The sequence below is a fragment of the Dromaius novaehollandiae genome, chromosome 25, assembly GCF_036370855.1.
Source record: "Dromaius novaehollandiae isolate bDroNov1 chromosome 25, bDroNov1.hap1, whole genome shotgun sequence".
NCBI classification, from domain to species: domain Eukaryota; kingdom Metazoa; phylum Chordata; class Aves; order Casuariiformes; family Dromaiidae; genus Dromaius; species Dromaius novaehollandiae.
This window is the reverse complement of record NC_088122.1, coordinates 3,011,064-3,024,344: the sequence shown is the minus strand read 5'-3', so window position 1 is coordinate 3,024,344 and position 13,281 is coordinate 3,011,064. Positions and strand designations below refer to the sequence as shown.

Genomic DNA, 13,281 nt, shown 5'->3' with positions numbered 1-13,281 from the left:
AGAATAATACTGGGCTTCCCAGGCTGTAGAAAGAGCGGGAATACCCTGGCAGATTCCTTTCAGCGACCCAGTAGATTAACAGCTAATCAGTCCTGAAAAGGCACGACCACACAAGCCTTTCCGGACAGCTGAAAAGCTGAATGACCACGGGCTCAGTGAGATGCCAGAAGGACCCCCATCCTTCCTGGCAGTGTGCGCAAGGACTGGGTGAAAAGCACAGCTAAAAGGGAAAGTCACAAAGGAATAACTATTAGCTTTTTAGTAAAGTCTGACATGAAGTAAAAGCCCCAGTTTTGGCACACAGATGTGGTGAACACACGCATATAGATTTTCTCCATCACAAACACTATGGAGATGACATTTTCGCACAAGCAGCTTGTTTACTCAACAAGCAGATGCTCTTTTTTCCCTGTCTTAGCCATCTAACGAAGCTGAGCAACAAGAACTTCTGGTTGGGAAAAGATCCTTCACCAGGAGACACCCATGACTGGGTCTCAAACACCCGTGGTGCTGCAGTCCCCAGCTGCACCTCAGCAGACACTAATCTAATAAGTGTCTGCTCCATGGGGCACAGCTGAGACCTGGGAGGTGACAGCCCCCCCCCCACACACATGGGGAAGCTCTTTCAAAAGATGATTTATTTCCTCTCCTGGTCCTAAAGCACAAACTTTCCAATTTGAGTTATCTTAAAAAAAAAAATCAAATGACATCACTCGATCCAGGCAGACAAGGTTTAATTTAATCAGACACTTAAACAAGGTGACACAGAAGCTTAATTCAGTGTCCTTGAGTGGGAATACAACTAGCCCAGAACCCTCAAAAACCGCAGGCTGGATCACAGCTGGCAGACAGACAGGGAGGAAGAGGAAAGGGCAACTCGGGAGGAAGGACAGCAAGGGGTCTCCTTGCCCGCAGAGAAAACTGGTGCACTGGGGACAGAAGCAGCAAGTGGACCTGGGGGAGGGACACAGGGATGTCTCCCTTCCAGGTGGATGCAGTTCAGATGCCACCTCCTCTTCCATCCTATTAGACTCTGCTCATTGAAGCAGCAACATGCAACAGCTAGGAGAAACTCCACCACCTACCAAACAACCTACCAACCAACCACGCATCCTACTGTATGTCCCCCCTTAACTTCTGCTGCATCCCCGTGACACCCACCCACCAAGGGGAAAGAGCCATTCTGCAGCAATCGCTCAGCCGTGAGTACATCGTTTCCAAAAGAGCTTGTGGGGCCAATCTAACTTCACCACATTTCAACATCTTCCTTGTCTCAGCATTGCTGCATTTTCATGAATCAGTCTCAAACGCTCCAAGATGGAGCAGCTTTCTCCCAAAGCAGAGAAAGATTCACTTCCCCCTGATGTCGTCTTAACATGTCTATCAAGTCCTAAGATGGAGCCTCCTTGATTTTTACTGCCGTCTTATCTGACAACTGCTGTCTTGGCCAACAACAGATCAAAGCCAGGACCTCCAAACTAAACGCTGCGAGCTTGAGACTAATCCTCGGGGGATAACAGCACGGGAGGGACCAGAGAGGAGGCAGACACCCTGCAAGCAGCTGCGATCTGGATCTCCAACAGCGATGCAGAGTGCACCCGCCCCACGCTCCTCTCCCCATCACCCAGCCTCGACACCGACCTCCGCGGCCTCCTCTCCCAACCCGCCGCAGCCGGGCTCCATCCTTGCCGCACGCGCGGCACAACCCTTGCTGCCAGCCGCCGCGGACACGCACTGCAGCTCCCGCGCACACGCGCCCGCCGCGAGTTACCGCGTTCTGCAAATTAACGACGGAGCAAGCGCAATTAAAGGGGGAGAAAGGCAGGGTAATGCATCATAAAAGGGGCTTTATTCTTTTATACTGTCAATTGCAATTCGGCTTTAATTATTTATGGTAATACTTTAGAGTGTGCTAGTAAGCGCTCTATAACGTGATTTATAAAAGGAAGGAAACCTAAGTAATAAGTAATGTTCACTACTGCATCTGCTATTAAATCTTTGCTGGGGCGGAGAGAGCCACGCACCAGCCCTCTGTGCATGCGAAGTACCAATTAGCAAAGCTCCACTGTAAAACGCAAAGGTTTGCTCAATGGGAAAAATCCACTTGAAAACAGCGAGCATGCTGATTCCAGTTATAAAAACTGCCACATTTCTATACAGTAAGTGATTTTTTATCTGCAGCTGAGGAGCACTTAAAGCGGGCACGTTGTTCCTCCAGGTAGGCACGGGAGGCCGGGAGTAGCTGACCCCGGCACCGAGCTCCGGGCGATGCAGCTGCGCTCTTTACAGAGGGGCAGCAGCCAGCAAAACCGGACTGCGTCCGCATATGCACAAGAAAGATTTTTTTAAGGCGCTGGCTACAGAGAGGGCATGATCTGGGCCGGGCACGTGACTGGGAAGCAGCAAGGCTTGGTTCTGCGCCCAGGTACCTCCGAAATTTGGCGAAGACTCTCCCTCTCCCTGGACCCGTGTCCTCCCTCGCCTGTCCGTCTGCGCTGCCTGGTTTGCTCTAAGCTTTAAGGGCCACGAGACCCTGCCCCTTCGGCTGGGCAGCACAGCAGAGCGCAGGTCTTGGGAAGGCCTTCCCCCAAACTCTCTGCAGTACTGTCCGTTTATGTGGCTCAAACGACCAGCTGAATCCTTAGCAAAACGACAATACATTCCCTGTAATGAGAGGCCATTGAAAATAATCATGGAGTTAACAATTTCCAGCTCCATGGCTGCCCTTGACCATATAGAAAAAACAATGAAAGTGTCCGTGTGCAACCGAAGGAAAGGAGAAGAAACAGGTCTGCTTTTTACCTTTCAATTATTATCCTCTTCAGCTTCACAAGTAAGAACAGCAGGCGAAAAGCAGTGTGGTGCTTTGGTTTTTTAATTTAAATAGCAGTTTCCTTTAAATAGCATGTTCCAGCCGTAGAAAGATTTAAATCACTGACTGAGATCAATTAGCCTAGGAAACAAGGGAAGTATTTTAATGGTCCTTTGATTGCAGAGGCTGCAGCTCCTCCAGCGCTGCTCTGGAAGAGGACGGTTCAAGGCAGAAAGAGGAGGCAAGTCCAAGCTTTCAGCCCCACGCTTTGCTGCAAGGCCAGCCATTCCCCTTCGAAGCGAGGAGGATGGCAGCCTCCAAGAGCAGGAGCCCCAGGGGGGTCTTATGTGCCCCGGGCTTCCCACCGCAGCAGGGGCAGCACCGCCTGGCACGGTCCTGGGGGCCACGAGGCCTCGGCAGCCCCCGGTGAATTAGGACGAGGAAATCGGGTCAGCGGCGTGGCGAGCGCCAGCCAAATGGATGCCGGCCAAGGGATTACGCGAGAGGCAGCGTGACAGAGCCCAGGGCCATCTGATGGGAGAGGACATTGTCAGAGCCGAGTGACAGCTCCTCACGCAGTCCCCATGGTGGTGACAAAGCTGTTCGCGTGCCTCAGTAAGGAGCACTGCAGACTAGCTTGGACGCTACCGACTGGCCTCTCCAGGCAGACTTGGGCAGGCCCTCCAAAATCAGGAGGTATCAACTCATGGTCACCAGCCAGGTAATAACAGCCACAGCCTGGGAGCAATTCGAAGCACCGGCACGTAAGGAAGAGCATCCTCGAGGGCCACAGCTCCGGGAGAGATGCCGACAGACTCCACAGGTTGGGAGAAAAGAAAACTCCTGGTCCAGCTGATCTGTACATCAAGCAGGTAACAGCGGACGAGGAGGGCAGCCCTGCCTCAGACGCACAGTCCTGCGAACTGCAAAGTCCCCACACGTAAGTCTGTGAGCAGCAAAAGAGTAAAGCACAAAACCTCACTGTCCGGGATCCAAGGACACTGCAGAAATACAGGAGAGAGAAACTTGGCTGCTGGCAGCAAGGTGTCTGCCGAGCGGTGACAGATTTCAGCAGGGCTCGGGCCACGCAACTGGTGTTTTCTGCGCTTGATCAGCATCAGCCCTTCCCAAAGGCACATTTCCTCCAATTCAGGCAGCGATGCTGCACAGCAGTCAGGTGGCACGTGGGATCTCAGAGCTCTGCGGCACTCCCTGAGCAAGCCTCACCCCACAGAAGACGGGGCGGACGAGATGCTCATTGCTGCCTGGGAAAACCAAGGCCACAGTGACACCGGAGTCGCACAGCGATGGCTTTCAGAAACCCTGGTTCTGCAGTGTGCCCACTCCCAGCAGCGGGAGCGCAGGGCTTGGCGTACACTTCAGAAGAAAAAAAGGGCCCCAGTTTTCACAGGCACTCAGGAAATCACAATAGATGAATCAGAGCTGCATTCATACAAAGGGGAACTTGCACACACATGAATTCTCCATCCGCACCTGCAAAGCCACATTGCTTGCTTTGAAAGCAGAGGACAAAGTGATTCGCCCAGGAGTGTTACAGCAAACCAGCGGCAGGAATGGGACCCAGGAGTCCTGACTCTGGATTTTCTATTGTAATCGCTCCCCTCCCCTCCTGGCTCGACTGCACAAAGAACCAGGAAGGCAGATCCCTGTTTTCAGCCTCCTGCTTTTGGCAATAGCCAACGCAGGCAGCAGACGAGCTAACACGAGCTCTTGCTTTCACGTGCCAGCAAGGCCATCGCTAGTCCCGGCAGAGCACACCAGCTAGCCTTAACCTCCTACCCTGGGTGCTAATAAAGAGCCTAACGGAGCACAGGCTGCAACGTCCAAGGAAGATCACGGACAAAAAGACCTGGGCAAACAGCTCACGCCGAGCTCCTCGCTACCGAGCACTGCGCTGTTGCTGGCACTCATGACGGGCAGCTCAAACTAACCCTTGGATACATCTTTCTGAACGCCTGAGGTGCAGGCAGCACCTGAAAAGCAGCCCTATTCTGAACTTCCCTGAGCCCAGCTCACGTCCTCAGTTTATTAATGAACAGAACGAAAGGAAACCTCCTATTATCTTTCTGCACATGCACCTTTCTCCCTGCAAAAAGGTGCCAGTGTGAACCACGCAAAACGCAAGAGCGAGGCAAGGGCAAATATATCCCCACTCATCCACTGCACAGAGAGGAAGCACTGCTTAAAAGTATTTCCCAGCAACAAAAGGTCTAGGATCCCATTCAGTCCCCAATGACCGCGTCATCTTAATAAACCCTGATAACGAAGCGATTACGTTAAAAGTTGTCAAGGGCTACGCTGACCAGAGCAGCCCTCTCACCAGCTTCAAGCAGCTTTGCTGGGGAAGAAAAAAAGTCATAATTCAATCAGCTTGGAAGAGTCTATTCCCCACTGCTCCCGAGTGATCAGCCTTCGTGTTGAAGTAACATTACATTCAAGTCGCTGAAGATTTTCACTTTTTTTCCTCTCTCCTTTTTCATTCTTTAAAGCAAGAATTGAAAGGCAGCAAAGATAAAAACTGCGTTAAACTGGAACTGGTTCACCCAGGGGAAGGAGAGACATAATACTCTTTCTCTGGATGCTGTTTTGAATCCAGCCCTAGTGAGTAACACGACAACGGTCACCAGCGTCTGACAGACGCCTGAAAGGCAAGAACAGGAGAGGACAACGCGGGTGAGCCGGGGCCGGGCGCGGGGAGGAGAGCTCCCGCGGGAGCCGCCAGCCAGCTCCCCCCGGCTCCCCGGCTCTTTGGCAGCGTTAGAGGCGGCGCGGGGAATCAAAGCGGGCTGGAGGGACCTCGCTGCCCTCTGATGTCCCGCCAGGGCAGCGCTGGGAACAACAGGAAGGGGACGGGTGGAAAACTAAAGGCGGGTGGAAAATAGAGAGTCGTCAGCAGGTACCGAGCGCTTCCTCAGCGTCGGGGCAGCGCTGCGAAGGTGGGGTACGCGGGCCAGGCACCGACGCTGCTCCCGCGGCCCGGCGCCGAGGGAGGCGAAGCGGGGTGACGTTCGGGAAGAGAAGGGGGACGGGAGTCACTTACTTTCAGCTACGCAGCCCAGCAGCAGCACGGAGAGGAGGTTCACGAGGGGGACCAGCGAAGGCATCCCAGGGCTGGGAAGGATCCTCATCCTCCGCAGCGGCCTTCAGCCCCAGCCGGGAGGCTCTGGCTCAGCAGGACTCACGGCGTCTCCGGAGCGTCGTCAGCACCTGCAGGGCCACAAAGCAGAGGGGGAAGCGCTGAGACGGGCAACGAGGGCGGCCGGTATCGCGGAGGGAGGAGGCCGGCGAGCAGAGCAGCGGGGCCACGGGGAAGCGAGCGCCGGGCGCCGTCCCCGCAGGAAGGCCACGCGCTCCGCCGCCGCGATGCCACCGAGGAAGCGGCCGACGCCATCGCCGCGCGGTCCATCGGCACGCAAGGGCAGCCTGCTCCCGCCGCGCTGCCTCGGCGGGTAACGGCGAACATCCACGCGTGCACACGAAGGGGGGGAACGGCGCGAGCAAGAGCAGCGCGAGCAGGAGGCACCGGCTGCGCAGAGCCGGTGTTTAAAGTTTAACACCCCGCCGGCTTCCCCCACCGTGCTGCACCGCCGGGACCGGCACGGGAGCAGCGAGGTGTGACGGGATCCGACCTGACAGGGCCCAGGGACCCTCTGAAAGGGCGATTTTTCCACAAAAGCTTGGGGCAGGGAGGTGCAAACGCTGAAACCACACACGTGAAAAACTCAGGGGAAAAAACAAAACAAAAAACCCCCACACAAAAGGGAAGGCGAAGCAGGAGATGCCTCCCCTGCCCCCCCTTCGTTTGCTGAAGGTATGTGCGGGGAGGGATTTCTCTCCTGCCCGGGCAGGCTCCGTGCCGTACAGCAGCCATCCAAGACCCAGCGAGCCCAAACCTCAGCTCGGGAATAGCCGGGTGTCGCAGAGGCCCCGTCACAAGCAAACGCACGCCGGCGAGTGCCGCGGGCCTCCTGCCAGGGCTGCGACCAGAGCAGCCGTTCCGCGTGCCTGGGGGTCACCGCGGTGCCTCAGTTTCTCCACCCGCGACACAGCGATGCTCTCCCACATCCGCCCCGCGCGGAGCCACGTCGCTGAGCCAACACACGACCAAAACGGGAGAAAAGTTGGCGCAGGGGGCACAGCGCTGGATCCCGACAGGCCTCGAGTCACAGCAAGCCAACGCAGCCCCCGAAGGACGCAGGAGAGGTTTTCCGTGACGGTGCCCGGGGCCTGGCAGACCGCGGCTGCCGGCCGGCCGGGGGATGTTGGCAGCAGCGCGAGAGGCGAGTGCGAGTTCAGCGCCAGCCTGCTCCCCCTTGCCCTGCCGACACATTTCCATGGAGACAACTCCCGGCTCGGCGAAGCAGGCTGCTACAGCTTTATCCTGATCCCTTTGCAAAGCTGCGACGGCATTAAGGGAGCTGCGTTCTCAGCAGCTATCCCAGGCCTGTGTCTCAATACCGGTAATATTTCGTTCAGCGAGAGAGGCAAGCTTTGCCCCAGAAGGGCTGAAATAGAGGAGAGGCAGAGCAGTAACAGCAGTTGCAACCGCCCGCGAGCGTGCGGGGCCAAGAGGTTCCCCCATCAGACAGCGCTGAGCACCACCGTAATGGGCAGGAGCTGGAAGAAGGAGGCTCTCAGATCTGCACAGATTCCTTCCTGCTATAAGTTACCCCAATTAAAAATCAAAACTGGGGTTTATCACCTTCTGCAGAAAGGCCAGGCAGGAGATATTGTACAGTGATCAAAGGCTTTAAAAGGACTAAGGGGATGGCGAGGTTGCCTAAGCTTTCTCATACACATCAGGGTATGAAACCATCGGGACAAGCAGTGCAAAGGGGCATTTTAATCTTTTTCTGTCCCATTAACTCTCCAAGGCTGAACTATACAGAATTAAAAGAACAGCCGGGGTAAACAAGAAGTCCCCACATGTACTCAACCCGAAAGAGCAACTTTTCAGCGAGACGCTTTGGACTTGCGCTTTGAGGATCAGAAAGCCTCTGCTGCGCGCTCTGTGCTAGTCTAGATCCATCGCGTTTCAGTGCTGCTTCGTGAAAACCGAGCAGAAATACCAACTCTGTCACAAGAAACTGAAAAAAAAGAGATCAGGATAATACCACTGGGAATCTCTTCAAACGTTTGTTCTAGACACTATTATAACACGCACAAAGGCTCCAGCCAGGCGTAACGGGGTTTTGCAGGGTTCTAGGGCAAAGACCAACGCGCCGGGCTTTTTGTTGTTGGGGCAAGCGAGTCCAAGAACGTCACGAAGAGCTATGATGGCAACTGTTAATTAAACTGGGGACGTGGTAGCAGTGCTGGCATGGTAAAGCAAATAGCTGCTGGTGGCTTCTCCCTGCTCCACAGCCACACACCATCCTGTTCCCACCAGCGAGGCTGGAGGGGGACAGGGCTGGCGGGGCAGCGAGAAAGCCTCCTCCCATCTCCTCTAGTTCTCTATGTTTTAAAAAACAGGAGCTCCGTATTTCTTTATCCGAGCAAAATGCCACTAAACCTCTCCTTGAGCCTCGGCCACTCTCTAAACGGCACCAGGGACCTTCCATGGCTCTGAGCGGATGAGAGGCCGCGCTGCCCCGAAAGCCCCCCGATGATGGGGGACACATCAGGGGACAAGCTCTGCCTGACCTGGAGAGAGATGGCCTGGCAGCTTCGCTCGCCTGAATCCAGCACGGATTTTCACGCCATGTAACGGGTCCAATAGAGAAGGTCTGGTTAAGGGGATATGGCAACAGCTCCAGGATTCGAGAAAGAGATGCCAGAGGCTGACACTTCCACTCCAGTGCTAATGTGCTTCCCGAGTCCTTGACGGAGACAGAAAGTGCTGGCAGAGATATTAGGACATGTCAACTTCAATCCAGCAACTCATCCTTCAGAGCAGGTACGTCACCGGCTGTCTCCCCCCGGACACGGGATGATCAGGACAGCAAGACGTGCACCCACCCGGCTCCCCCGCGGACACCAAGCAGAGGCCAGGAGAGGAGTTCGCTCGGCTTTCTTGGTGGCAATGGGGACACTGGAAAGGGAGTGTTACTCACTGCAGTATTCCCACCCGCAGCGCGAAACACGCAACATCTGGAAACCCAGCTACCACGCAACAGGCCTCTGCTGCCCTGCCGGCAGCGCCGAATTCAGGCGGGAATCGCTTTGATGAGCGCTCAAATCACAAGGGTTTCATCACCCGTCCTCTGCCCTGCTCTGCAGGTGCACGGTTTATCTTCTCCAGGCTCTTTGAAGCAGGTTTGCATCACTCCTCCCGCCTGCCTGCCGAGCACCCAGCCAACCTCCTGGCACCGTACAAGTAAACATCACGGCAGCTTCCCCGCGCTGCTCCACGGACCCGCGAGCTCGTGCTAGATTTGCTGGCGCGGGATCTCCGGCAGCACAAGCAAGCCGCCTATCAGACCTCAATCCTTATTAAAGGATGCAGCTCAGCAAAGCCACGGCCCCCAGTGGGGTCAGATCTGTGCTCGGTATAGGCACATGTCAGAAATAAGATTAATTCTTGCAGTGAAAGAGCCCCTGCAAGGCCTTCTTTCTTGTGCTCTGCCTGATCTCCTCCGACTCCAAGCATGCAAACGGGTGCATCCTCTAAGCGCTGTGCACATGGTCTGGAAGGATATTATTAAAAACGATAAAATAGAGAAGTGTTTGCAGTCTCCCATTGCGGCTCCTCCAGACAGAGCCCGGGACTGCCAGGGACCCAAGGGTGCTGGGCACAAAGGGTGAAACCCTCCAAAGCACCTACAGGTCTTAAGAGCTTAAGCTCCACTGAGAGTCAAAGGGACTTAACCTAAGCCACTAAGATGCTTTTGAAGATTTTCCTCCCAGCAACTCCCATTTCAGAGGGTGCTGGACACCTAACTCCCTTAAGCTACTTTGGGTATCCAAGGGGATGGAGGAGGAGGGGGCTTATCCAGCGAGCAGTCTGCATCGCTTAGATCCTGCTGCTTAAAGAGGGAGCCTGCGGCAAACGCTGCTAAAAAGAGCCACGCAGGTATCTTGCCATTTATTGAGTTACTTTTTTTAGCCCAAATGGAACGGGTGACTGAAATGTTTGCTCTGGGTTTAAAAAAAAATCCAGGCAGGAAGGGGAAACAAGCCTTCATTTCAGATCCATCAGAACGAAACGACTTGAAAACGTTTCACAAAACCCTTTTCGGGCTTCTCCTGCTTCCGTTTCGTCTGCACGCGAGAAGAAGGGCGATTTTAAAGAAATCTGCTGCAAAAAGTTTCATCACCCAGATCTAGCGAATGATTAAACATCTTCATTTGCCGTAGCTGCTGCGGGAGAATTACTCCCATTAGACATCTCGATCGAAGCAAACGCCTTACGGGCAGAGGGCTGTGCCGAGGTCTCCTCCGTGCAGCACCAGCGGCTCAGTTTGTGCTGCGTATTAACGCAGGTCAGTGGGTCGCTGCATTTCCTCCCAGCAACCTCTTCAAAGAAAGGAAGAAAAGCTTTTAGCACAACCACCAGCTCATTTGTCACCTCCCCCTGGGGAGGGCAGAGATGAAATTTAAATACGCCACCCACGTTTCTTCCCGCCCGGCCCCTGCAAAGCCAGTCCCACCGGGCTGTGGGGACCGCGCCGGGACCCCGGGGTGCCTGGCCAGCCCCCACGGCCCTCGCCCTCCTCGCCCAGGTGCATTAGCCTCGTTTCCCGAGGAGCTGGAGCGTGAAGGCAGGGCTTCGAGCCCGGGCTCCTGCCGCGCTTCCCCTTCCGCCCAGCAGCACGCTGCCCGGTTCAAACCCGGTTTCATGGCGGGGGGATCTCCGGGACGAGGTGGTCCCTCCCCATCGGCCCCAGGCCCAGGGCTGCGCAGAAGGACCGACTCCAGGAGAGGCGCGACCAGCCCTGGGGGCAGAGCGAGGCCCCGCCGCACGTCCCGCAGCCCCGTCCCTGCAAGCTGCAGCCCTGCCTCCACGCTCCAGCGCGGCCCCGCAGCCCGCTAAAAGTGCGGGCCGTGCTCCTGGCAAGCTGCTAGAGCAGCCGGCAAAGACCCTTCGGAGCTAAGCGTTACTGTTTATCTTTCATAGAGTTATTTAGATCTTAGAAAAAAATATTTACAAGAGAGAGGCAGAGCATTATCTTCCGTGGAGAAACAAACACAGATGGAGGGGAAAAAAGAGCTTTGATCAGGACTGGCTCGGCCCGATACCCCGCTTTTCATCCACACGTCTCCCAGGGCTCGAACACGGCAGCGTTATCCCCTTTTACAACGCGGGAAAGCAGAAACCTCACGCTGAGCCAGGGCTCTGAGTGCGCAGGCACACGGGCACCTTCTCCTCCTCCCGAGCATCCCCGTTGGAGGGCCCGACGGCACGGAGCGGGTTAAGCCGCGGTCCCCGCCGGAGGAAGGAGACAGCAGAGCTCCGAGCTGGGTTTAAATCGTCAGGAGAAATTAATTCCCCCCGCCGGGTTCTCAGCCGTGACGGCTCTGACAAGCCGTGATGCATCTGCGGCGCCGGGCGGCATTGGGCAGGTGCAGCGCGGCACGGAGGGGCGGCGGGGAGGCCGCCGCGAGGAAGAGGAGGAGGAGGAGGAAGCCCGGCTCGGCCGAGTCCCCAGGCCAGGCTGTACCCAAGCACGCGGCCACCCTGGGCAGCATCCCCCGAGCAGAGCAGGTCTGGAGACGAGACCTCCCGTCTGCCTCTGCGCACACCACGCGTGCGAAAAAGCCGGGCTCTCCCCGGGCCGTGCCGCGAGGGCGACAAACTCGACCCTCGGCAAGAATCAGGCTAAATGGAAAATCAGCAGCGTTGCCCTCCTAACGCACCCATGCCCCGCGGACACCCCTTCTCCGTCCTGGGCAACGCAGCCGTGACGACCACCAGAACTTCTCTGAATCAGAGGCATCACGCTCCACGCAAAGAAAGCGGAGGAAAAAAAACAGCAAAAAACAAGGAACGCAACCAAACGACAGCCCCAAAGCAGCAAAACCGCAGCAGCTTTTCCAATGTCCGGAGCCCAATGCAAGAGGTCCAAGTCCCCTGCATCCCTTCTCCACCCCGGACCAGACAAGGATGCGGGTGAGCGCTCCAGCGTCCCGGAAAGCAAAGGCGACATCCTGGAGCCTTGCTTGACTCAAGCTTGTGTGTGTCAAACTAAGCATGAGAAAAAACACCAAGCCACAAAGAACGAGTGCTTTTCTGCCCCGGCGTGGGGAGGAGCAGCCCGGGAAGAGCCCGTCCAGCTGGCAGCTGCCCCTTGGGCCGGCTAGTCCTGCCAGCCCTGGCTTACTGCTCCCTCCGCGCAGCGACTTCCAGGCTGCCTCGTCTCGCAGCCCGTCCCACCATGGTGCGGGGCCTCCCTTCGCCCTCAGCAGCGGGGGAAGAAGAGGGGAGCCCCAGGCCCTTCCTCACCCCGCGAACCCAGCACGAGCGGCGGGCTGCGAGCAGCTCCCGGGGTGCCAGCACTGCTCCCCTCCAACAACCCTGCCCACCTTCCCCTTCCAGCTCCTCCGCAGAGCAAACCACGGTTTTCTGCCCCTCTTTAAGGGCGCCTTGAGCTGCATGGCCACCAAACAGGTGGTTGCTACCAAAGAGTCTCATGCAAGCTCCCACCAAGGACGGCCGGTGGGTTCCCAGGCCAGGAGCACAAAAGGCCTAATGCTCCCCGGGAAGGCCCATCGCTCCGGATGCAACGCAGCCAGCCCACCCACGGCTGCTACGAGTCGGTGCCCCAAAAAGCATCTTTCAGCAGCCTTGGCTCCCACGGCCAAGAGACGCAGGGACCGTCCTCGCTGCTCCTTTCGGAAAGAGGCAATTGAACCCCAGAGGCTGGAACAGCTCAAGCCCCCACCCAGGAAAGGCTAAAGCCTTGGGAAGCAGAAAAAGAAATACATACACTTCCTTCTACGGCCTGTATACGACATGGTCCCTCTCATCTGCAAACCTCTGGCTAGCCGGTTTGGGAGAAGCGGGAGCGTTGCAGTCCCTGCGCGACAGAGGCAGCCGCCCGTGCGCACGCACGCAGCTTATCAGCAAAACCCAAAGCAGAGGAAATAAAAGTAGCGACGCAAACAAGCCAAGTTTGGCCTAATTATGACTTGGTGGTAACTGAAAACCATTGTGGCAACCATGCAGCTGATGATCCGTTTCCTCACACCCCATGAAAAGGGTAAGATCGTGCTGCAACTGGAAAAGGTTGAGAAGCAGCGGTGGGAACAGAAGTAGCCCGGCTGCTCCATGAGTTCCCATCCTCAGACCAAGTGTGTGGCAATCGATGACCAACACCAAGGTGGCCTGCGCTCCTTTGGCCATCGGGGGCTCAGGGGTGTCATTCCCTGTCCTCCCCTTTTTCCTGCAACAGCCTCCTCCCCTGGCCCAACTTTTCCCTCTGAGCGCCGCAGCCCTTCCAGGCTGCACAGGGGTTAAATTCCATAAAGAGGATTTGGTTCTGAGCTTGCAAGACAGAAGATGAGCAAAT

At 56.3% G+C, this 13,281-nt stretch overlaps 1 protein-coding gene across 10 annotated transcripts in view; it reads right to left on the bottom strand.

The window, feature by feature from the left end:
• PTPRS (protein tyrosine phosphatase receptor type S) overlaps positions 1–13,281 on the bottom strand; it is a 138,879-nt gene that overhangs the window by 93,609 nt on the left and 31,989 nt on the right. For all 10 annotated transcript variants that reach the window (XM_064497516.1, XM_064497517.1, XM_026105943.2 and 7 more), the window contains exon 2: positions 5,874–6,040. In XM_064497516.1, the coding sequence (XP_064353586.1) occupies positions 5,874–5,961 (88 nt within the window). In that variant the 5' untranslated portion in view covers positions 5,962–6,040. The remainder of the gene's footprint in view (positions 1–5,873; positions 6,041–13,281) is intronic.